Source organism: Sander lucioperca, chromosome 8 (assembly GCF_008315115.2).
Source record: "Sander lucioperca isolate FBNREF2018 chromosome 8, SLUC_FBN_1.2, whole genome shotgun sequence".
Taxonomy (NCBI): Eukaryota; Metazoa; Chordata; class Actinopteri; order Perciformes; family Percidae; genus Sander; species Sander lucioperca.
The window spans coordinates 29,166,216-29,191,059 of record NC_050180.1 but is presented as its reverse complement, the minus strand read 5'-3'; the positions used below and the strand labels follow the sequence as shown (position 1 = coordinate 29,191,059).

General features: G+C 42.2%; 1 protein-coding gene across 1 annotated transcript in view; it reads left to right on the top strand.

The window, feature by feature from the left end:
* The first annotated feature begins 252 nt into the window (after window positions 1–252).
* Window positions 253–24,844, top strand: part of clmpb (CXADR like membrane protein b) — a 64,054-nt gene continuing 39,462 nt past the window's right edge. Inside the window, exon 1 of the mRNA XM_031290802.2 lies at window positions 253–732. Coding sequence (XP_031146662.1) covers window positions 684–732 — 49 coding nt within the window. The 5' untranslated portion in view covers window positions 253–683. The remainder of the gene's footprint in view (window positions 733–24,844) is intronic.

Here is a 24,844-nt window from a genome sequence, read left to right as displayed (position 1 = left end):
TGGCGAAGTTTAAGATGAAATAGTCCCAAAGACTCACTATAAACCTTATGCAGTTCTATGTATAGGACTAGTATTTGCTAATAACAGCATACCAAGATTTTCATTACAGGCAACATTAATTCCATTCATATCAGAGAAATCAGCTCGCTCGTGCCTGCAACACTTAACAAGAGGACATCCTCTCAACAAGCCTTTAGTGTTTGTTGCAGGATGCTCTGGCTGTGTAAGAGAACTTCAGACTCTAGAGGTCTCCATCCTTCAGCATCCCCTCATCATCCACCTATTCGCCCTCCTCCTCCTCCTCTCTGGCATTTTGTGCAGCGGAGGAGGAAAGGAGGAGAGACTGCTGAGGAGGAGACAGAGGGGACACTGAGACAACACGTCCCACGCCAGAGCCAGACAGCCAGGGAACTTTGATTTGACGCCAAGTAGCCTGCGATGAAAATGACGATGAAGAGAAAGAGCCACGTTTCTTCTTATTCTTCTTCTTGGGAGGCTTAGATATTTCGGGCGTGTGCAACATATGATGTCCTTGGACTCATATGCTCAATGAAGATTTATTTAGGCTATCTCTGATTTCGCTCCTCTATTCGCTGATGGCGCTGCTTCGTTCTGCCCGTACTTAGGTCAGCCCGATGAATGTGAAGGCAGTCTGAGCGCATTGTTTCCAGCTCCGTTTGCATATGGGATTTCCAGCCGTGATGTCTGCAATATTTCGCTCTTTGTTTCTGGGTAAGTCACTTCCCATTCCTTTAAAAGAGAAGTCATTCGTTTAAAAAGCACTGGAGCGTGTTCGTCTGACATTTCTCACTGACGATGTGGACACTGATGTATGTCGTTATTATATTTACAATGATTTATTTTTATTTTTTATAATACACATTTTTATTGTTAAACGCGTCCTTAATAACACATCTGGCAAATGTTTCCGTCTTCGATTTAGAATGATGTCAGAATATATAGTCACCCTCGCACTTTATAATGCGCATATGTTAAGAAATTGCTATTTATATTCACACGTATCTGAAAAATGGAAACACACAAGCAACCTTGATTTCCAAACCACTGGCTGCTCTACTTGGGGGAGTTCTGAAAAGAGAGAAAATGTAAAGGGGACAAAAGTTCACCTGACCCCTCCCTGCTATCCAGATTTATTTCTATTGACCCTTTAAGTGCATTGCTTGACACTCATTCTTCAAAAACAGACCTGCTGCAGATGAGCAAAACGCCTTTTTGACATTTTTTGGTCAAAAGTAAAAACAAATAAAAAATCCAAACATAACACATACACCAACCACTGAGACCCTGCAAGGGTATACATTTTCCACAAGCTCTTTCTTACTGTTTGGCCTAATTTTAAGTGTCCTGAACATCATTTTGAGAATTAAAAAAAAACAAGTGTTCAAACTTGTGGGGCTACATAATTTGTTGTTTAGTTTGAAACAGAACTTGAAAAGGTTAATTGAAAATGAAGCTTCCTTTGTCAGTGTTTGACTACTATGTTATCACCACTACTGCTGATACTAATACCAATATACAGCTCTTATTACTACTATATTACAGTATTGTACTGAGGGCCTTTCCACGTTCAGAGCTAAATGAGGGATTGTTTAATTTCACTGCGACTTCACTGACTGGAAGTTACTGTGAGACAGTGTGTAAATGACTTCCAGTATGAGGTTTCACACTCCTTACTGCTGTCTCATCACCTGCAGTGAAATTTCCCCAGCTGGGTGTAACTGAGGATAAACCAGCATTTTCCAAAGGGACATTTACAGTCTGAAGTGACTATGAATAGAAGTATTTAGAATGAAAAAGTTTGGAAACCTCTGAGTTAGAGTAAGAGTGGTTTAAAGTGGCTGTGTGAGGAATAATGCACCCGAAAGCTTTGGTTTGAGTCCAAAAGTCGTGCTCTAGTCTGCGTGAAGCTTGCTGTTCGTGTTGTTGCAGTCTGGCGAGAAATCAAAAGAATCATTCGTGTTTCATGTTTCATTCCATTAGTTTAGACATACAGCCAGTGTTATTTGCTTATGCTGGATCTGGATTGTGCTGTAGATTTGTAAATGCCTAAAGAGTTTGTTATCTCCGGCTCCCATTATTCAGTTTCTTACATATTGCGGTGACCTCTCAGGAGAGTACCCTGCTCCTTACCCAATGCATTCTGGGAAAAGCCCCAGTCCCCCTGTGACCCTGAATAAGATAAGCGGTGAAGAAAATTGAAGGATGGAGATCTTTTGTGTGGACCTGCATACATGCTGACTTGTTAAGGCTTACATTGGTCATCCAGTGAATCCACAGTATGTGCTCAGTGGTGATGGCTACTGATCCTGCACTTCAACTAAAGAATTGACTCGGCAGTGGACACTGCCTACAAACACGTTTTTTGGTTTCAGTTATCAGCCTGGTTGTATTAGATAATTATTTGATTACCTAAATAGCAGTTTTCTATTACTGATGATGACGATGATGACGATGATGATGATGGTGATGATGATGATGATGAAAAACACAAGCAATTCTTAGCTGGCACAGCTGAACCAGCAATGCAGAGGTAAAATTATACAACAGTAATTTGTTCCCTAATAAAAAATAATAATGCACTTTTCTTAAAATAACCATCAGCCTGTAGCTGAGAGTATTAAATGACTTGTTGTTGCCATGGTGAGGCATTTTCCTCCTTCCTCTGTCATGTCACAAGATATGACTATATAAAACAATTTGTGCTGCGGAAAATGATATTGTTAGGGTGAATGTACAGTACAGCAACCTGGGTCATGTGTCTCTCATGCGAGAACAAAATATCTGCCAGTCAGCCAAAAGAGCATTTTTTCCCTGACCAGGGAGATATGTAGCTTTTCAGGCTAGGTGGTTCTCCTGCACCACACTGAAGGACATTTTCCTGAAGTTATAGCCTGTATTAATTCAAGATCAACACTGAGGCCAAGTAAAGAGAGGAAGTGGCTGTTTTATTATAAAAGAATCAATAGTCATTAATAGGGGCTCATTTCCTTTTTATTTGGCTGTGGCCTCACGAGTCCTGAGATATCGTTAATTTAATATGTGTTGGAGATGTAATATCCACTGTTCACATTACAGATAAGTAGAACAATTAATTGCCACAGAGAGTTCCGTATAGCTCCCTTCTGTGACTCTGCCGACACTAAGTAAGAAACAGGAACAAGGTCAAATAGAGTAACTGAGTATCAGTGTGGTAGATTCAGCCAGGTAAAGGAGACTAGTGATGGATTGCCTGTCTGTCCTTGTGCCAGGATTAAATTATTCTGAATGATGGAATTTGAAAATGACTGTCCAATAAGTAATAACACAGTGTAAGTCATTTGACAGAAATGTAATTGGAAAGAATGAGCAGCTTTTGTGTGAGATACAAACCCTCTGTACCCTCGCTTGGTGGAGTCTTATGTTCAGTCTATAAGACAATGCAATGTGAGTGATCATGGGAATGCAGTAGGGTCTTAACATCAGTGTGCGTGTTGATGCTTGTGTGTCTACATGCATGCATACATGTGTAGAACAATGAGAAGATGGCAGTGCTTGTGCACGCCTGCTAGTGTTAGATGTAGATAAAGAGAGCAGTGGCTCCAAACAGAAATTCTGTCCCCATTCTATATTTAGCATGTCTGCCGGGGTAGGCAGAGGATCTCTGAAATGTGAAGATGACAGGAGCCTCCTGAGCCAGAGGTTATGAAGTGACATCTTGATGTGTTTGCGCCTGAATCACACTCCCACGCACACACACAGCCACAGACTTCTGACATTCTTATAAACCCAGAGACATTTCGATATCTTGACGTCTAGTTACCATACATTAAGTCCTCGTTTTGATCTTCTTTTGATGCGCATTATTCTTCAGCGTTAACATGTGGCATCCCCTATACATTCTCAGCCTTGAACATGTTTGATTTTCGAGAGCATGTGATGAATTTGGCAGATCTGCTTTTGCGGGACTCAAATGGGCACGATGTTTAGAGGATTTGTCAGTTAGGTGTGGAGCCTTGCACGGCAAGTTAACCTTCATCTCACATTGTAGAAGCGTAGACCTTTAAATTACTTTAATTGGCTGGTTGAATTCATTTGCAGGAGTTTATTTGATGAACGTGATGCAGACAAATTCAACACATTCAGCACATGTTCACACACGGACTGGGCAAAGGGACAATGCAAAGCATCAGAATACATATACTGTATGTACCCAGGGATCAGTACCTAGTATATGTTACATTCAAGCTCTGTACAGTACAGTAAAGATGCAGCTGTGGAGGGGAAAATAGCAAATAGCTTGCAGTGTATTGCTCAGATAGTTAAATGACTTCCCTTCCATGTACAATGTCAGCGATTTGACATGCAGAACAAAGTGTAAACAGATTTCCGTCAAGAGAGGATTTTATTACTCAAAGCCAGAGTGGCAAATTGGAATGGCTCAGCAAGGACAGAGCGCTCCTGAATACAAAACCTTGACCAAGGGTGATTGAAGAGGCCTACAGATAAGTGCAGAGGTCCTGCCGTCCTCAAAACAATTGACCCATATCATTAACAAACACTGATTTGCCTTCCAAGCACTTTCCCCCTGATGTGTACGGCCTTTGAATGACAGCGTGCTTCCCTGAATAACAAACCGTCCTCTTTTTGTACCTGAGGGATTCTTCATGTTTCATTGATTTTAGTGCTTTTAGTCTCTCTATTCTGTCATAGCAAGCTGGATGCTATGCTTCAAACAAGAGTGTTTGTAGGTGAAAGTGTACCTGCTTTGTACTGTAAGTGTATTTATTCCTACTACTTGAGGGTTTAGGCGGGTTGATTTTTATAGCAGCCAATGACATCCAAGGATTAAAAAAAAAATCCAGGTTGCACTGATGGAATGAACGTAGTCTTTCTTGAATTCATCTGCTTACGTCTCTACAATATTTCTTTGTTTGACAGTTTCTTTATCTTTCTCCTGGTGTATGTGTGCCACACCCATAATATCCAAGCTGTCCAAGCATGGGTCTTTTGGCACTTGCATCTTGTAAAACACAAGACATATGCCTAGACCGAGCTGGGTTTGTGTAGTGTTTCTGACCTATAAACCCTCCCCCTTTTCATCCTTCACTGGAAAAATCACTTCCAGATTATTTTGGATCGTATGAACAGGAACTGCCTATTTCACTTTACTGCTAATCTTTGACAGATGTTCAGGAGAGGCTCACATTCACATTCACTTGGGCCACATGCACAGTATACACAGGACATTACAGTACACTAGTATACTGCTGTACAAAAACCTGCTGTTTTATACATTAGGCCAGGAAGATTAGATCAACATGAGGAATAAAAAGATACTTTATAGTTAGTTATTTTGGAAAATACTACCTCTCATCTGACTCTTTCTGAGAGTTAGATGAAAAGATTGATACCACTTTTGCAGATTAAACAAACAAGATATATCGTGTTAATTAGTGAGTTTTAGAGGTATTTTTAGAGAGCTTTTCCCTGTTTCCATTCTTTATGCTAAGCTAAGCGGCTGCTGTACTGTAGCTTCATACTTAGTGTACTCTCAGAAAGAAAGGGAGTAAGGATATTTCCCAAAATGTCAAACTAAGTTTTGCCATAATCATGACATAGGTGATATGCTTACACCCATTGTTAAAAAGTTGTTCTAAAGATTTTGCATATTACAATTAAGTGTTTTAGCAATTAGTTGATAAATCAATTGGCAGAAAATTAACCTGCGACAAATTTGATAATCAATTATTAATTGAAGTAATTCATTAAGTAGAATGGCCAACATTCTCCTTGTCCATCTTCTTAAATGTGAGGATTTGTTACCTTTTGCTGCTGTTTATATCATTGTAAGTTTAATAATATTAAAGTGATAGCATCCTATCTAATTCATCATTTTGTTATTTTTTGTAAGGGGACAACACTGCCATAGTCAGGCAGGAAGGCCTAATTTTGATCTAGTGACCATTAGACAGCAATGCCAGTAGCAATAATCCCACAAAATAACCCATCACCTTTTGAATCAGTTGATCCCACTGCCCCTGGATCTCTCACAGACCTAAGCAGTTAACCATGTTAACGACATGGTTAACTGAATAGTTGATAGTTTTAGCACTGCGTTATGGCATCAGGAATGTGTAAACTTGGAGCCCCAATCCATTATAACTAATAATAAATAATGCAAAAACCAGAAACATCGAAAAGCAGGTAAATTAAGATCAGATGCTCAAACTAAAACTAGGTAGCCCTTTAAACCCTCGGGTAGTCATGGCACTGAAACGTTGCATTGGCCCCTAGTTCCATGTAATCTCTATTGCCATGGCATTTCCTCCAAAGGGAGGATTTCTGCCTTATTTGCAGTTTGAAAGTCAATGGAGTAAGTGCAATTACAACTTTCTATTTTCTTAGAAAATGTGAAGTGATTTGCTGCCTGTGTGCATAAATATTTGAATCAAGGTCTATGATTGTTTCATGTAAGCATTGAGGAGCTCAAAGAGATGATGCTGTTGGCGAGGTGAAGCATGGATTTGTCTCCCATTGATTCACCACAATAAAGGTGTGGTCTGATATTAATTCTTCGCAGCTATTGACATTGCTGGAAATAGGATTCCATCTATCCCCGACCTAGTGTTCTTCGGCTACAAGAGAAAAGGTGATCAAAATTCATACATTTTACAAAAATACCATTTGAAATGATTTGTTTATCAGTAGTGGGGTCTGGGATGCTATCATCTCAGAGCTCTGCCAGCCCTGTTGTGGTGCTTTCAAGTGCTTTCTGCCTTAGTAAAAACTGTCTTCTCGAAGCAGAACATGCTTTTGATCTATGTTCTCTGTCTCTGAAATCAGGTATATATCTGTTTTCTGTGCAGCTGCGTGATCCAACTGTGCGGGAAAATAAACAGCTCAAAAAACCAAAATCCCTATTGCTGAGGTGTCTTTCACTTTCAAGCAGCTTAGCATAGCGCTTACATCAATGACACAAAGGAAGAAAAAGCAAACTCTTGATAAAAAATTTAAACCCAATGAGCAGCACAGGGGTGACATTGGTTGTGTTACAGTAGCAGTCATGCCTGTGTGTCTCTTTCCTCTGTCAGCTGGAAGCCTGTTAACAAAGGTTTACAGAGCCTGGTCAGGCTTATTGCTCAACTAGATTATATGAATTCATTCTCTTAGCCAGTGGTGTAGTCTATATTTTTGTAGTGAGTATACTGTGATTTTCCCCTCCCAGCCTCATAATCGCCTGTCCCAGAGCGACACCCCCATACACTAAGCACTGTGACGTTTCCGTATACCAACTGTACACGGACAACTGACGTTTCAGTATTGATGGCGTTTAATTAAAGCCATGGAAAAACAACACTTGAAGTTGAGAAAAGATGAGACAGATTTAACTTTTTGAGAAACACAACCGAACCTGAACACAACAGGACATCACACAAATGAGCCATTTAATCGACACCCCTAAACTGGCACACAAAACCATCACTAATAATTAGCATCATCATACAAGTTTTGTATATATTAGTAATAACATCTGCTGAACAGGTCCTAAATTTGCTCAAAATGATTTAATAAACTGTTCACAATCTTCAACACCATGGCTAACAAATGCATAAAAAGCAGACGAAAGGAGAAAAAAGCTCCACTCTTTCTATTTTAGTTAATTATCTGACCAGTGATAACTAACATTACCATATAGTAATTTAATTGTGTAAAGTAATGCACAGTTAAGATTGAAGAATTTACTCTAATTTGCATAGTCACTGACTTCCCATGAATTTCCATTGCTTATATCAGCTTTGCATGTGTGCTGATATTTACCTAACTTTCTGTCCCTCCACTCTAACCAAGGATGCCTGTTTTTAAACTCCCTAGCCTGAATTTCAGTCCACATTGCTGGCCAGGCACACACACACACACACACACACACACACACACACACACACACACACACACACACACACACACACAAAATATCATATAATCTACTCTCACTTACCAGGTAACAGTAACATTACGGTAGAATTTTCGGTTAACGGTAACGTTAACGATCGGGTCATCAGGATCTGTGGCAGCTGCAGTGCAGTGTCACCTGACGCGGCAGTAGCTTCAGGGACAGACTTTTGAAAACACTGAAGTAGTGTCTGTTTACATTTCATATAGTTGCAAGAAGGAAAGACCGCGCAAAAAATGCAACTTGTTGTTGCTTAGTAACGTTAAGTGACATCACGTCAGATCCAGGGCACGGCCACGGAAGCCCCAAAGGTCCAAATGTCAGTGCTTCACAACACAGACGGGGTGAATTTATGAATGAAAGTGAGAAAGTTCTGTCACAAAACGATGTTGTTACGTAACATCGCGCTTTTGTAAGTGGGTATACGGAAATCCTTGACTTTTCCTAGTGGATATACGGCGTATACCTGCGTATCACGTAGACTACACCACTGCTCTTAACTCAGCAGACCTTGATTGAACAGTTTGATGTTTTTACTGCTGGACTAACATTTTTCAGCGAGTGAAATAGTGTCAAAACCCCAGTAAACTGTCTGCCAATAATTTATCATTTTTTTTACTGGTTGTTTAGCACTTTAATTGCTCATGGGGGGCACCTGTCAGACCCCAACCTGTGTGGCGCCTCAACTCACACTGTGATTATTGATTATCATGCCCAAATATCAACTTGGACATTCAAACGGCATCATGCTGCTGAGATGAGAATCAGCAAGAGAATACAGCTCACAGCCAGACTGCGACCACAGGGTGTCCTCCCCATAAATCGTAGCATAAAGCAAAGGATTTTTCATGCAGACAGAAATAATTGTGAAATGGACATTTATTATATTTATTCCAGTATGGTGCCGATGCACATAACATAGACTTTTCTTCCACTCTACATGCCACTCAGCTGTAATTCAATCCTTAGAATTGATTGCATGATGAATAAAAGCAACTTGCACTGCCCCAAACAATGGCAACCTAGGCAAGGTTTTTTTCTCCTCCTCTTCCGCTTTTCTAATTGTAAGCTGACTGAATGAACGCAGCATATTTTTTCAACTTGCTCTATTGAGACGCCTGCTGTTCCTTTCAATTTGAAGCAGTTTATTAGTTCAGCAAGCAGGGCACTCCATTAGGTGTTTTGAACCTGCGTGCTACATTTTCTCACTCCATTTCCTCTTTTGCTTGCCAGCCTTCCCTAAAGCATTAGTGGCTTTAATCATTAGAGGCCCTTCTGCCCTTTAAACATTTATCTTCAGCCGCTTTTGGTCATCACCGAGCAGCCTGGAAAGACTTAAAGATGGATGGTGTTTGGAAGGGAGGGAATTCGGTGGCCATTGATTAGAGTGGTGAAAGACAAAGTGGTCACCTGCACAAGACCTGAACACCATCTGGAGGATCCCCTCCACTCGTCGTGCTTGATAACTGAAGTCAGGACTCAGCCATCTGCCCAATTTAGATCTATACTGAGAGCGAGAAAGAAAAGGATTTTTTATTTTGGTTGGAGACTAAAAAAATTGATCATTCACTAACTTTAAATAGCAGGCTTAATCTATTTAATGACTGTAACAAATCTTTGGGAATGACCTTTAAAGCTGTGTAAGATATGCAATTCTGCTGATTGATTCTTTATAGGGATGAAATCCTTGGTCATCAAAACCTTACCTAATGTAAATGCCCTTCACAAGGAACTGTAAAATGCAATAACTTAGGCCCAGTCTTGGGTTGCCAGTCCTGTTCTCTTGCAGTGGATGTTGTGTGATGGATGGTTTAATTATCCAACCACAATGCCAGCCATTTGGTCTTTCATAGCACAGCGAAAACATTGTAAACTGAATATAATTGATCAATTACTAGGTTGTCCACAAATTAAGTACGTAATGTCGCTGATTGCACTACAGCTCTTTCCCCGAGTATTATAGAGTGTAGAGCCCTCTATCTGGCCGGAAGGTTGAGAAGTTTGTTTCTGTGGGAGATGATATCGCTTGTTCAGGAGCTTAGGCTGTGGTCAGAGTACAATTTATATGTATTTGCAGTGCTAAAAAAAATTTTTTTTCCTTTGTGTTTCCACTTTTTTCTCCCTTTCCCGGCAAAGTGGTTCAGAACAGATGGCACCACCACCTTTGTTTTTTCCAACTCGTTAGACTTGGCTTGTTGATGATATGGAGCCTTTACGCTATACTGCCCATGCAGATGTGTACAGTATATTTTCTAATGTAGCCTCTGTCATAACATACCAGACAGTAACGGTGGTGTAATCCACAAGTATCCACCATTACATGTTAGTTTTACACTGTATCTTCCGAGGCTCTTTATTGTGCTTTTCCAAAAGTGAACATGCAAGCATGAACTTTGCATGGACATAAAGTGAACGCAGAGTTTGTTTGTGCTTGATACTGCAACTAAATACAAAAAGTGGTGTTCATGTGCTCATGTGAAATCACTACAGTAATAGAGTGTACCTCAGAGACTAGCGAAATGATGCCAACAACTTTCCAATCATAACCTGCAGCTCATTCAGAGAAGATAACGTCATGTTTCCTCCATTTGTATTAGTAATCTCCTGCATTTCTGTTTAGTGCACACTTGTTAGTCAGACCCGACTTACAGATCCCCACATCTCCAGTGAAGAGACAGACACAGGCTTAATACTGCGTTCAAGATGCCTGTCATGGTTTGGCGTTGTTGTCCAAATTGTCAAACTTTGAATGAAATTGTCTTATTATGGTTGCTGGATGAGGGTGGCGTGCTCTTTAGTGTGAAAACACTGCAGTAGTGAGTGAAAGCTGGGTTGAGTTTTATGGCTCTCTCAAAATTATTAAACATGAGGCTTTTTTGGACCTCACATGTTCTCTCAGCAGCAGACATAATTTTTATTTTGTGTCTTTCTTCAAGAGGGAAATCAAGAGTGTTAGCATTTGGCTTGATTTGCTGTCTGGGGTCCAAAGATGCTGTAGAGGAGGAAATAGCAGAGTTTGCTAATTCAAGCTCTTAAAATAATTAAAGTTGGCATGATGACTCTGCTTTTTAGATGGGTCCAAGCTTAAAAGAAGCCAGCTTTGGGAGTTACCACACAGCAACAGCAAGCTGTGTTATACACCATATAAAAAATAGGAATAACAAAGGTTAGAATATGCAGATAAGATCAAAAACACATGCATAATTCTGTCACTTTGGAGTGAAATTAAGCTTTTGGCCAATGACCCATCATACTAGAAAACAAACATTTGTTGTCCATTTAGGAGATGGAGATGCTGTTTACTCTATTAACCTTTCCTTTTGGTTGCACTCTTGACATTGAACAATGTGGAAGAGGCCTACTCCTTGCCGGCCCTTTTGCTAATGAGGCAATTAAGTCTATCCTGCCTTGGTTGAGCAAGGGGCAGAGAGAGCAAGGCAAGTCATCTGCTGTCTCAGCAAACACCAAGCATCTTAGCCGTCCTGCAGTCAGAATACATAACAAGCCCTGCTTTGTTGTAGTGGTCCTACTCTGTCAGTGCGACCCTCAGCACGGCTGGGGATCACAGGCAGCATCAGGCCGTATTTATCCATGTGCACTGAAGCGCAGGAAATGGAAATGGAAGAAAAGCATTGAATAAAATGTTTGGCTCTATTTGTAAGCTATTGTTAAGCCATGGTGGGAGGCAACTGTGTAACATAGCCACAACTGCTTGCGCTGCCTGTTTAGGGATAAAGCAGTGGACTATTGCTTTTACTGCCTGGTCTCAATTGTTAATGCTTCAGAATACTCACAGAACATCTCAGTAATTGTACTTATAGAAATCAAAGGATTAAAGATATCATATTCTGAATCATATTTCAACAGTGGATGTGTGTCAGTGCTGCCTGATACCTGTTTCATGTATTAGCCTCTGCGTGTCTTGTTGATTTGAGTATTTACCATGTTTCTTTTATGTAATGAGTTATTTATGCAGCTAAAAGACCACTTGCTAGTTGAAAGACTACCAAGTGATGTCGAGACTGGTGTACACTGTGGCTGGAGATTTACTGTAGTGTACAGTGGAGTGGAGGATGTATCTCTGATCCAGAAAAGCAAGGTTATGCCTCTCTTTTTCACCTGCATGCTGATAAAGAAAAGGTCAAGATATGAATAAACAATATTGTGCACGCATACATGATTGAGTGGCTGTCAATGTGTCTTCATGCCTGATTTCATCACCAGATTCCCTCTCTGACACATGTTAGGGATAGCACGGAATTGCAATTGCCTCATCCAGAATAATGTTGATTGCTGTAAAAATGTGCCGATACTTTGCATCCATTAAAAAAAACAAAAAACTTTTTACCCAATTAAATGACAGCAATTAGCACGTTTCTTCTCTCTTATTCTAGTAACTGGCTGCTATGAGCAGCTGCCATGTCCTACAAAAGGGCCCTGCCTTAGGGCCTAAGTTAATGTGTTTAAGGGATGCACAATTCTAACGAGCGATAATGGAAGGCTTACGGCTGCTCAGAAGGGATTAGGGGACATAGTTGTCTGTCTTAAAGCTCAGGCTTAACCATCATACTGTTTTTTTCCCTCCTCCATCTCTCCTTCCTGGTAATGAATCGCCAGTGTTTCCTGACACAAGGCATGAAAAAGGAACGTCTCACTCGACAGGGAATGAAGACGGCTGCTCATTAGCTGTGGAAAGGTGTACCGAACCAGAAAGAGGAGATGTCGGGACAGATTTGCTTGAAATCAATGCCTGTCTCCTGAAGCTTCTTTTACAGTATGTGGCTGCCACGACTTATCAGAAGAGATTCATAGACGCTTATGTAAGCAGGCAAAGGTGTGCTTATGCCACACAGATATATGTATACAGTGTCAAAAAGTGAGCACTATGGCTCCTTTTTAGCATCAGATTTCAGACCTCTTGTGCAGGTTTCAGTGTCCACTTTAACATATTTGCCTTCGCCATGTGACCAGATCAATACTGAGAGATTAGCTCTGCCCGGTGTGAGACACGGATGCTTCTGTAGTGGCAGGATTGGAGGATGACAGAGCTGACGGTTTACAGTTACAGGTCACTAAAGATGCATAGTGGCAAGGGCGCCAGGAAAAGTGCACAGTTAGCAATGGGTTGCACCGGCAACTGACCATGTGTGTTCACCGCTGGCTAAAATTTACTGACACTCGACACCACACTGTTAGGGTTAGGGTTCTTTTACTGCAAAATGTACTGAATAACACAGAAAACATCACCATTACACACTTCGGCAGCAGCACAAGACAATGAAAGACTGCTTCATGGTCTTGTTGTATTAATGTGTTAGAGTCACAATCTAATACATGCTGTTGCTACAAACCCTGGACAGATGATATGACTAACCTTTGGTTTATACCGATGCTGTCCTTTTTCTCAAGCTAACAGCGCTCAATAGTATTGTCATTCACCCCTGCGGAGTGCATCGGGAGGCCATTTCATTGACATGCAAGTTAGCACTGTTTTATCATCTGGTAACTGTACCACGCAGGTTCCTTTGGGGAAATCATAATGCAACGGCGCCAGCACATTTTTGATTATTAAAGAAAGTTATTGTGTTGAAGCGCAAAGCTCTCCTTGCAAACACTGCCCATTCTGACATCTCCTTCATTTCCCCCCTGCCTCACTTCTCCATTGTCATCTTCTCAGCCAAAACAACTGCATATATAATCACCTTCTACAATTGATCTAATGAAAGGGAAAGTGGTGGTTATGTGGTTATAGTCAGGTGGAAGAACAGACATTCAACCTGCCCTGTCCGTCGGTGGTTGACCATTTTGATGTATTATTGCACACATTATCTTCTGAATGCATTAGCATGGCTAGCAGAACGGCTTGAAAAGCCTGGAAAGCCTTTATTGTTCACTTTACATATTGAGTTTTGTTTTCGGCTCATGTAATCCAACATATTGTTTATTTATCACATCTGTCGCAGTCAACAGCATTATACTTGATCGGAGGGCAGAAAGACATTTGGGTTTTTTTTGCGGACCCGAAATGTTCTCTGTATTGCCCTTGTTTGCTTACATGGCATTGGAATGGAGTTGAAGTATGAATGATGTTTCACTAGAGTGACCAGAATGGTCATTAATCCTAATATTTAGACTGTAGCCGCCATCCACTCCCAGCCGTGGCTTGACTACAAGTAATCATAGCCATACACCGCTGTGTATTGTGCTGCAGGAAAAACCCAACAAGCGCAGAAGCTGAGTCCATCAATCTAAGAGGCCAGATATTTTTTCTCCTCATGTTGGAGGATTTTGAATGCCACCCTCCCCCCATGTTGAGGGAATATGTTTATGAGCCCTTTCTCTTACTGTTCTGTCTCTTCCCAATCTCCTCTCCCTCTTACGGTATGAGACGAGGGGTCTGAGTGGATACAGCTCTCCGATGCAGGTTCGTGATGGATGGCCACTCAGCTATTCCCCCCTTTGCTCACCAGAGGCCGGCCATATTTCTCCTTAAATTGCCGCTGTAGACCTGCATCTGCATGACTACAGTCAGGGATGCTGCTTTCTGTGAGCGTAGCAGGGCCGAGTAGGAGTATTTGATTAGATGTAATGGAATTACAGTAATCTGATTCCAAAAAGATGACATCTGTAATCTGTTGCACTTACTGTAAATATGCAGTAATCAGATCACAGATGCTTATGATGCTCCAGAGTTATTGCATTGCTCAATACAACTGTGGCATCTAAATTGTGGAATTGTAGATTAAAAGGAAACCTATTTAATGGGAATGATTTTATAGGAGTGTGACGTAAATTAACTATTCCAGCAGCATTACTGGTAACAATTTTCTGCAGGTAATCAGCACTTTAAGTAATTGCCTCTGCGTGTAATCCCCCTAACCCTCATAACTGGTGTTGCAGTTGAATGGTAGGCTTGGGATATGTGGGGGGGATGGATGGATATGTTGAGGTGGAGTATTAGCAAAAGGATGACCCCAGGGCCTTATTGGAGGCTACTGCTCAGTCATAGAAGGAATAAACGCTGCAGGGTGCTCTGCATGGCAGCGCGCTGCTGCTTTTGGGTCAGAGAAATGAGGGGAGAGAGAGAGAGAGAGAGGATCTGTCATTGATCCTGTGGCATTAGCCTCGGCTGCAGTCATAATGAAGCCAGTGCCGTGCGCTCTATTTGTGTGTGTGTGTGTGTGTGTGTGTGTGTGTGTGTGTAGTTGTGTAACTGATAACTCCTGTAAATATTTGCATCTGGAGTGTTTATATCCTGGTGATTAATTATAACTCATGTGGACATAAATAAATCACTCAAAGCGTGTGTGCACATGCATGTGTGTGTGTGTGTGTGTGTGTGTGTGTGTGTGTGTGTGTGTGTGTGTGTGTGTGTGTGTGTGTGTGTGTGCGTGCGTGTGTGTGTGTGTGTGTGTGTGTGTGTGTGTGTACGTGTGTGCATGTGTGTGTGTGTGTGCGCATGCGTGCGTGCATTGGATGTAGATACCTTTTGTGTTAGCATATTGCAGGGTATGCATTGTCATCGTGTGAGTATCCTATGTGTATGTATTTCCCTGTGTGTGTGTGTGTGTGTGTGTGTGTGTGTACACAGTGATGAAGCAGGAGAGGCTGCTTGGCGACTCATCCATCATTTCCCCCCCTGGCCCGTGGTGCCCTCAGAGGAGCGTTGCGCTGTCACGGTGACATTGGACTCATTTTCGAGTAGAAAAATGGTGCATCCGCCCCCAGCGTCACCACCCACCCGCCTCCAGCCAACCAGCCAGCTTAGACGCTGCAGTAACAATCCCTCTAACAGTTTTAGACTACTTCTCCCGCCGCCAGCTTTACAAGCCATATCCACAGATAGCTAATCAGAGCCAGCACTATTGAAGGGCCCTCGTTTGCCAACGCTCGTTTAGTGAAGCTGCTTCAGGTGGGTTGTCACCTTCTCTGACCCTCCCTACCCCCATCACTTCTTACCCTTCTACTCCCACGCCCTGCTGGATAACCTTGGAAAGGGTAGATGAGAGGAAGCAGGTAGGGGACAAAAGAGGAGTGATGAGACCACTTTATGAGCGTCCCACGCCCCGTCCTGCATCTCATCCTCACTGGTAATGTACAGGGTGAGTCAGCATGAGCAACTGCAGTATAGCGGCCCAGTCGATCTGTTTATGCTCGCCTCTGGAGAGACAATGCCAATGCCGTGCCGCCAAGCCGCTGCTGCTGCTTCGTGACTAAGTGTGTGTATGTGTGTGCACGTGTCCTTCAACTCTGCACGGATTTGCCCAAGCAGGACAGCACTAGCACACAACGGACAAACTTTCAAGCACTGCTGAGAGTGATAGGTGTCATGGTCAAGGGGGCATGCTGTACTGAGGAGGAAGGTGGCAGATATTTGGATGCTTTTTCTCAGTCCCACATCAGTTTGTGCTGCTGCAGCACAGCAGGCCGAATGCAACACAAAGTGCCACTTTCTCTTTCATCAAGAGTTAGGAAGACGGCATGTGTGGTGCATGTTTGTGTAAATCTTTCTGTATGTTATGTGTGTGGCTAGTAGCACATGGTTTATATTGCAGATACTCTGAGTGCAACTTACACATGGCTGACATAAACAATCATATTAAACAATCACATTAGTTCATACTCGCACACACACAGAAAGTGGGTGATGTTTAACACATACACAGACTGTTATGATGTGATAAGCACCTAAACCCATGCAGACATATCTCAACCACCAGCTCCCATTATGTAACTGCAGTCAACACATTTTAATGTCATTCCTCCCAAAACGGCACCTTGTTGTTGAAGGAGTGGGGGAGGGTGAGAGGAAAACAGAAGCAGAGAGATAAAAGATGAAGGGAGAGAGGCATAAAGAGAAAGAAGAGAGAGAGACAAGAAGAGACAGAAAGAGGAATACGAGGAGGAAAAGAGGAGTTAGGGGATTGCAGCATGTGCCCCCCTGCCTTCCTCCCATGTCTGGAGCGAAAACAGTTGCTAATCAGTCCTGCCACTTCACACACACACACACACACACACACACACACATAGAAAAACACACATACACACACAAATCTACTGATACATCAGCCGAGGCACACACAGACACACACACGCACAGCTTTTCCGCAGTAAGCCTCCTTTCATAGATAACCTATCCAGCTGACAATAGCAACAATAGCATAAATCCTGATCCCAACAACAACAGCGATGGACAGCCACGTCCTTCACTGAACACACGTCAGCACATTCTCTCCTCTCTGTCTCTACTGACAGATCTGACAAATCTGTCTTTTTTATTTTAAAAAGGATCAGTTTCCAGAGCTGCAAGCATCCTGTTAGGACATGTCGGGCTAGTGGCAGATTGATCAGACTGTTCTGTTGCTGGAGATCAATTGCTATCCGTCCTCTTCTATTAGATCTTGTTTCTTCCATTTGCCTGTAGCAGTGTGCCTGACAACCTCATATTCCCACCTGACCTCACCTTTCCCACAAGTCAGGCCGAAGGTCAAAGTCTGTTATTAATTTGCATGACCTTGTTCACTTTGATGTTCTGTTCAGCCGCTGCGCGGTGGCACATCTGTATTGTCTTTCATACAGTCCTAAGAATAACATCCTTCCTGTGCAGGGGATCAATAATGTAGCATGGCCCATAAGAAATATTACGCCACTTCCCCTCTCAATAATGACAGGAATCGTGGAAAATACATGCAAGCCAGCCTAGAATAAGTGACTCTCATGTAAATGTAAACTCTTCTCTTCCTGTCTAAATGATGCTATTGTGGTTTGTTTATGTACATTTCTATAAACTAAAGGCAGATTTCTGTCTGAGACCGCTACACTGAAGGTATTTTACTGTGTAGGGTTACAAATACCACTTTTCTTTTGAATATCACAGCCAAGCATTATGATGCATTGCTTCATGGACTCTTATCACAGCCTCTCACCATGAAGGAAGGAATGGTGAATAGCACATTTAAACCATTCTGTCACGGGAGAACTATAATCTTTTTCTTCTGCATGGCATATGTCCTTCCACTTCTAACTAATCCTTATTATGCCTCAGAAGCGAAGGTTATTGTCAAAGCCGAGGGGTGATTAAGTTAATCCACTTGTTTTTTGAATCCGATTTACCTCATTTTCCAAACTAGGGAACAATGTTCTGGCACAAAGACATCAAGATGATAGTGCGGCACGCATTAAGAAGGAGGGCCCCTACACCGGAGAGGCTTCTATTATCTATCTACATCATCTGCATCCTATTCTGCTTCCCAGTTCTATCAGCGGATTTTTAATGACTGCATTCAAAGCTATCTCTGCAATATGGAGAGTGAAAGTGAAAGTGAGAGGAGAGCACACAAGTTAAAAGTGGCATGATCTCTCTTATTCATGAATCGATCTATGTCGCTGCAGTATAAGCCACTAGCAAAGCAAGGCACAGTGCCCTGGTAAGCAGGAGCCCCGGGCTGCGGCCAGCCAGCCTCAGTGAGTTACGCAGTGCAGTGGCATACGATCGACTTCATTAGCAGGTCCCTCCCTTCAAGGGGATGGGTTATTTACTACTGCACCGAGCACGGACAGATGCTCCACTGATATTATACTATAGAGATTTGTACAAGTGCAAATGTGTGTGTGTGTGTGTGTGTGTGTGTGTGTGTGTGTGTGTGTGGGGGGGTGGGTGCGTGTTATTGTTTTTAACTGTAACTCTGAATGTAAGCTCACATACAGGACAATGCAAATTTGCACATCCATGCTAATGTGTTATGAATGTGTTTGTGTGTGTGTGTTCATCCGTACGTCATGCGAGTCTGCATTTATTAATTTTTGTTCATAGATTTATTAGTGTGCGTGCCTTTCAGTACATTAGCGTAACCATTAGCTTCTCTCTGTCCGATCTGATCACTCTCTTCTGCCTTAACCTCTCATGGCATGTGAGCCAGTATTAGTAGTAGAGGGAAAGGTGGGAGACATTACACTCATATTTGGTACTCAGACATTATTTTTCAACTACCTCCTACATCATTTTTACAACAGACACAGATGGACATGTGTGGTTAATGTGAAGTGTCAAGGCTTTTATTCCCATTACGTGATGTGAATGCAATAGCCAGGAGAAAACCCTAGAAAAAAAGTTGTTTTTTTGTCTTTATTTACCAGTAGTGTAAGAGCTTACATTTTCATGGGAGATCATGGGATTGAGTGGCATTACAGCACATTACAGCACACAATGATTTCAGTCTTTACCTCGTCTTTGAATGTGTTCCACTATGCAATTAGAAATGAAAGAAAATCAGTAGATAATGGTTGTGAATTGTGTAATATTTAACCATTTTAAACGTTTCATGTGCAGTAATGTACGTTTGTAGGAAGGCACTCGGAAATGTCAACAGATGAGCGCATCAGCGCACACGGGGCAACAAGCACATGTTAACACAGGCGCTCACCTACATAATAAGCTGTTTTTAAATTTAAAATGCTCAATGCTTTATCGCGCTCATGTGACCGAGTCCGACCCGAACCCGAACATCATTTCTAAATATCTGTCCGAACCTGGCCCGGCACATCGGGTACTGCCGGGTCTCGACGGGCTCGGTTCGGATATCCATCCTCTAATGTAGATAAGGCTGTCCTCAAAAATTCTTAGTCGACTAATGAAAAAATAAAAAGAAGGGGCAGCCATAGTAGATACCAACAAAGTTTCTTTGCGCCATTTCTTTCTGTCATCAGCCATAGCCGAAATAACCACTATTGCTGCTTTGTACCAGTTGTAGAAGTCCCAGATACGTCGGAAAACCAAAAGCTCTCATGTCTGGGTTCATAACATCATCTGGTGGCTACAATCATTTTTTCCTCCATTTCTGATTCAACAGCAGGATGTCAGGGGAATCTTAATGCCGATAGGCTTTCACAACACAGTGTCCTGCAAATTACACGGATATGAGAAATTTGCGGGACACTGTGTCACCTGTGACAAATTTGCGTTTATTCACGTCTATGCATCGACTTTGTATGTAAACGCAGTGCAAAGACTTTACTTTGTGTTTAGTGTGAACACAGAATAAGAGGAGAATTGGCAAGTTCTGCATTACAGTACATATGTGTATATATATATATATGCACTTAAAAATGGGCCCAAACTCCAAGCCTGTTGGGAGCTTAGGCTGGGTTGCAAATTTCTATCGTACAGTGTGACAAGCATGAGACAAGAGAGGCTAGAAAAGCACAGAGAATGAAGAGGCAGAGAGGGAGACAGAGGAAGAGGAGAGAGAGGTAGGGAGAAAGGGAGAGTGAATGAATGTGGGGCAGACAAATAAACAGACAGAGAGTTAAAAGAAAAAAAAATGAGCCACAAATGAATAAGTGCAGATGTTTGAGAGTGTTTAGCAGATCCTGTTGTGAAGCTCTCAGTCAGTCATAATAAACAGCCCTAACACACAATTAAAAACACCTGGAGCCCCTCCATCACTTATTAAGTCAGGCTTATAATCATGGGGGGGGGGACGACTCGACTTCAAACCTAATAGTTGTGTGTGTGTGTGTGTGTGTGTGTGTGTGTGTGTGTGTGTGTGTGTGTGTGTGTGTGTGTGTGTGTGTCTTTCTTTCTGTCTCTTCCACAGCTTTGCAAATTAAGGTGTGACCGAGCCAGAATGAGATCTTTCCATAGCCAGGACAAACCCCATAATAGGCATTTTAAACACAGACCCTATTATTTTTCTGTGAAGGGTGTGCTGCATTTTATATGAAGCCTGTATTTTTTAGCCTGTGTTTTTTTTTATCGACTCTGGTTCCTTTCCTTCAGAAACACCCACATTCCCCTCAAAAGAGATTTGAATCATAAATTTACTGTCCCTTTACAGATATGTCTTACGCCTACACTCAGAAATAATGGTGACGTAAGTGAGGAAGATGTGAGGAAATGCATAAATGGCACATTTGTCTAAAGAAACTTTTTGAGCAGATCGCCTGAGAAGAGCTGTGTTTTACTTTCGACAGTGAAAGAAACGCAAATTCAACATAAGATGGAGTTTGTGTAATCAACTGGCAATAATATTAGTCTATTTAAAAGCAATAAAGCAATGAGAAATAATTATTGTATCTGAAAATGAAAATCTGAAAAAGTCATGTCTGAGCTACATTTGTGTTTTTAAGGTGCAGCATCCATGGACTTTTTGTTAAACAGCTGGGTAGAACCTAAGATAGTCCCCAACTACACATGCGGTTGGAATAAGTAATGTTTCCCCCTTTCAGCTGTGAACTGTGAATATTATGCAGCAGGTTGCATGAGGTGTGTTTAACTTGGACTCACCATGGGGAAGGCCAAAAGCTTAGCATGAAAGCTGTTAAAGCTCACAAAATAAAAGGCGCTTTTATCTCCTATGTTGTACTCCAGCTCATGTCCAGGACCACTTTTGTACTTGCTATACAGTTTCTGGTTGTTTATGTAGCTGGCCTCTAGAGGTAAACTGCAATCAGCAGAACTTTGAAGTCTTCCACTTTTCCTTGTTACTGGATTTATTTCTCCTCTGCAGCCTCCCACCCAGGGTTTCTGTGTGTCCGCTTCATTTGGCAAAGCAAGTCTGCTAAACCAACCTTTTAAACTCTGGCTGACTTGGGTTCATTTAGACAAGCGAGCAGAGGGAACAATCAATCCTAAGATGTAGGAGTCGCACCAATCTAAATATTTTATCACCTCCAATTCTGGATGATGGCTGAGTCTCAAGCAGGAAAAAGGGAACTTTAACTGTACTACAATTTCTCGAAAATGACTGCATCCACCATGATTGAGAGACTGAAATTACTTTTTTCATCAGAGGAAGAAAGTGTTAAGTGTGCTTAATTTGCAACCTATTTTCTTCCCTTAGTGATTTCTGGATGACTGTTTGTGATGATGAATCAATGCTGGTAGTGGCCAGTGTGGGAGCTGATCTTTTATTGCTTGAGTTCTCATGGATTTTGCCAAATGGAGCTCTTCGTGGCAATTTTTAAACTGCAGCACGGTAAAGTAAGAAGTACGGCAAACTGATGGTGAGGGCCTTAAAGGTTTGAAGTGTTAAACCTTGTCTCCCTACACATCCTTATGGGCTGTTAGAGTTCATGTTAATTAGCTTGTTTAACAGCCTGGTTGACCTCTTTTGGTCTGTCTAATACTACCTTGAATCCTGCTGCCGACAAAACAATCACAAGTACTTTATTCAGGGATGAGTATGACTTTGGTTTTTAAAGAGCGCCATTAGCTGATATACTAGACCCTTAGGATTTCATTCCTTTTGGTGGGGCTATGATAGCATTTGTTAACCCTTTCCCTTCGTGTAAGTTAAAGAGTATCTGTCTGGGACCCTGACTATTCAACTAAATCAGTGTCTACTTCGAGACTCTGCCTGTCCCTACAAATTATCTCTTGCCCCACCCTGGGAGCTGGTGCGCAATGATCCATTTGAATAAGAGAGACACCTCCCCCATTACTCTCAGATTGAGCTTGGCACCTCTCACACTGCCATGCATGGTCATAGACAGGGCAGAGTGGAACTTGTTTATGTGGAAGAAGGGATGTTTAAGCCCACTAATGTGCCCTAAATGGATAAATCTGGTAAATTTGAGGAGCTGCACCTGCATCCTAATCAGTCACGACACCATTTACAAACGCTCCATTTACAAAAGCCATTGCGTCACCGACATGTCTTGAAACATTAGCAAGGCATACAAGTAGACAATGACAGCAAAGCCTAAGACTCAGGCATGACTGATTATAAGATGATTTAGTGAGTGAAAATTGGTTTCGACTCACCAAGGGAGCCATTGAAGACAAGCCTCAGAGGGTAACAGAGTTTGGTTTATGCTGTTTCATCCCTGCCTAACTAGGAAAAGTAAGGAGACAGGGAGTTTGCACAGCTCAAAGTGTGTGCTGTGACTTACTGTTACAAAGGGCTTTTATACTGTGTTTGATTGCAGAAATGTAATTCCTGAAGTTTATGAAAACAGTGTCTGCAGCACAAATAAAGAAGAAGCCACCAGATCAAGCTTTGCATATTTGACGCAGTTAGATTCCGACAAGTTCTTGGAAGCTACTGATTCTGACACCTTGACTCCACTTCATCTGCTTAGCTGCTAATTTGCGAATTACAATAAAGCTGCTAACAATTCAGCTTAAGATGCTAATTAAGACAATAAAATACAGTATGTCATAATTCTTTATGCAACTGATTTTAGAAGTAACGCCTTTAATACTGATTTCATTTTGTTAGAGGAGAAAAGTTTAGGAAGTCACTCAGCTGGTATGTTGACATGAAAGGAAGAAGAAGATGAGTGTGTAACCTCAGAGAAGCTTGTGAAAGCTGGGTTTGATTCACTAAATGAGAGGCCAGGGGGCAGGAGGAATCCAGTTTCTCAGTCACTGATGGGATGGGATGGGTTGGGTGCCAGATGTTTGTTGACATGCACGGAATATGCCACGCTGGCCCTTGCAGCATGCTGCAAGATGTGAAAAATCTTGGCACGGTCAAGGCGGCTTTCTCCTTGGCGCAGTGTGCTTGTGTGCAACCTTGTCTTAGTCCCAGCCCTCTTTCTCCCCAGCTTCAGCCCCAACCCCATCAAACATTCTCATGATGTCCTTGTATTATTACATTTCACCACCAACCATTTTTCTCTTGCTATTTCTTTCCCCTTTCTTTTTACTTTTTAATAGGGAACGTCAAAGCAGCCTTTTCTCTCTACCCAAAGGTATTATGTTATTTTTATTACAGGGGTATCATATTGCTCTAAGAATGTGCTTATTAAAAAACAAACAACCTTGTCTCGATTCAGGGAATGGAAAGAGGGAAGCTAATCAAGGAAATAACCAATCACTGTCTTGAGTGCAGCTCTGTTCGCTTCTTGCAGTATTGGCATCCGGTGGATCTTTGCAATCATCCCAGCAGAGGCTCCCACATAATACTGATTGTCTCTTCCCTCTCAAAGTGCATAATCAACTACATTGCAGGTAGCGTGAGGTTTAACCAATAGTAGTGTGAAGCAGACGAAGATAGATTGAATGAAGGTGTATGTCCGCTGCCCACATTCATCTTTCAAATATGTCTGGTCTCTCAAGGTTGTTAGTTCCTCTTGGCCCTGTGGCTATTTCATCCTGGGTTTTATGGTGCAGCATTTTGCTAACTTGTCACTATCATGCCTCAGGGGTCAACCAGAGGGCTTGATCACTGACCTTCCAGGTCTCTACGGCCATGCTTTGACCACCCCACCGCCCACCGTATCGATGAAGGATGGCCTGTTAGCATCACAGGGAGCACCCATGCGTCCCTGAAGCTGATTAAAACACAGGTTGATGGGCATTATTTACTGCACGGCCGAGTGTGTGTGTGTGTGTGTGTGTGTGTGTGTGTGTGTGTGTGTGTGTGTGTGTGTGTGTGTGTGTGTGTGTGTGTGTGAGTGTGAGTGTGAGTGTGAGTGTGAGTGTGTGTTCTGTTCACGTGAGCATGTGCCTCAAGGACTCTAGCCTCAGCAGGCTCCTGGTCTCCCCCCCCCCCACCCCCCCACCCCCACCCCATCCCCCAGCCGTGCAATGGATCATGTGAGGGAATGAGAAAAAGGAAGGAGGGCAAAGATGGCTGTTACTTCTTTCTGCTGGATGTGTCACCTCTTTAGCCTTGGTGAATAGCTGGTTAAAGGTTGAAGGCTGCTGACATACGCTCAGACCATGAGACAATGATACGCCAGAATGTGGTGTGTGTGTGTGTGTGTGTGTGTGTGTGTGTGTGTGTGTGTGTGTGTACTCACGATGGTTTTGTGTGGCCTATTAGAACAACTATGTGTGTGTGTGTGTGTGTGTGTGTGTGTGTGTGTGTGTGTGTGTGTGTGTGTGTGTGCGCACCTTCAACAGCATTGCAGCTGATGGCTTGTCACTGATAGTGGCCCCACCGT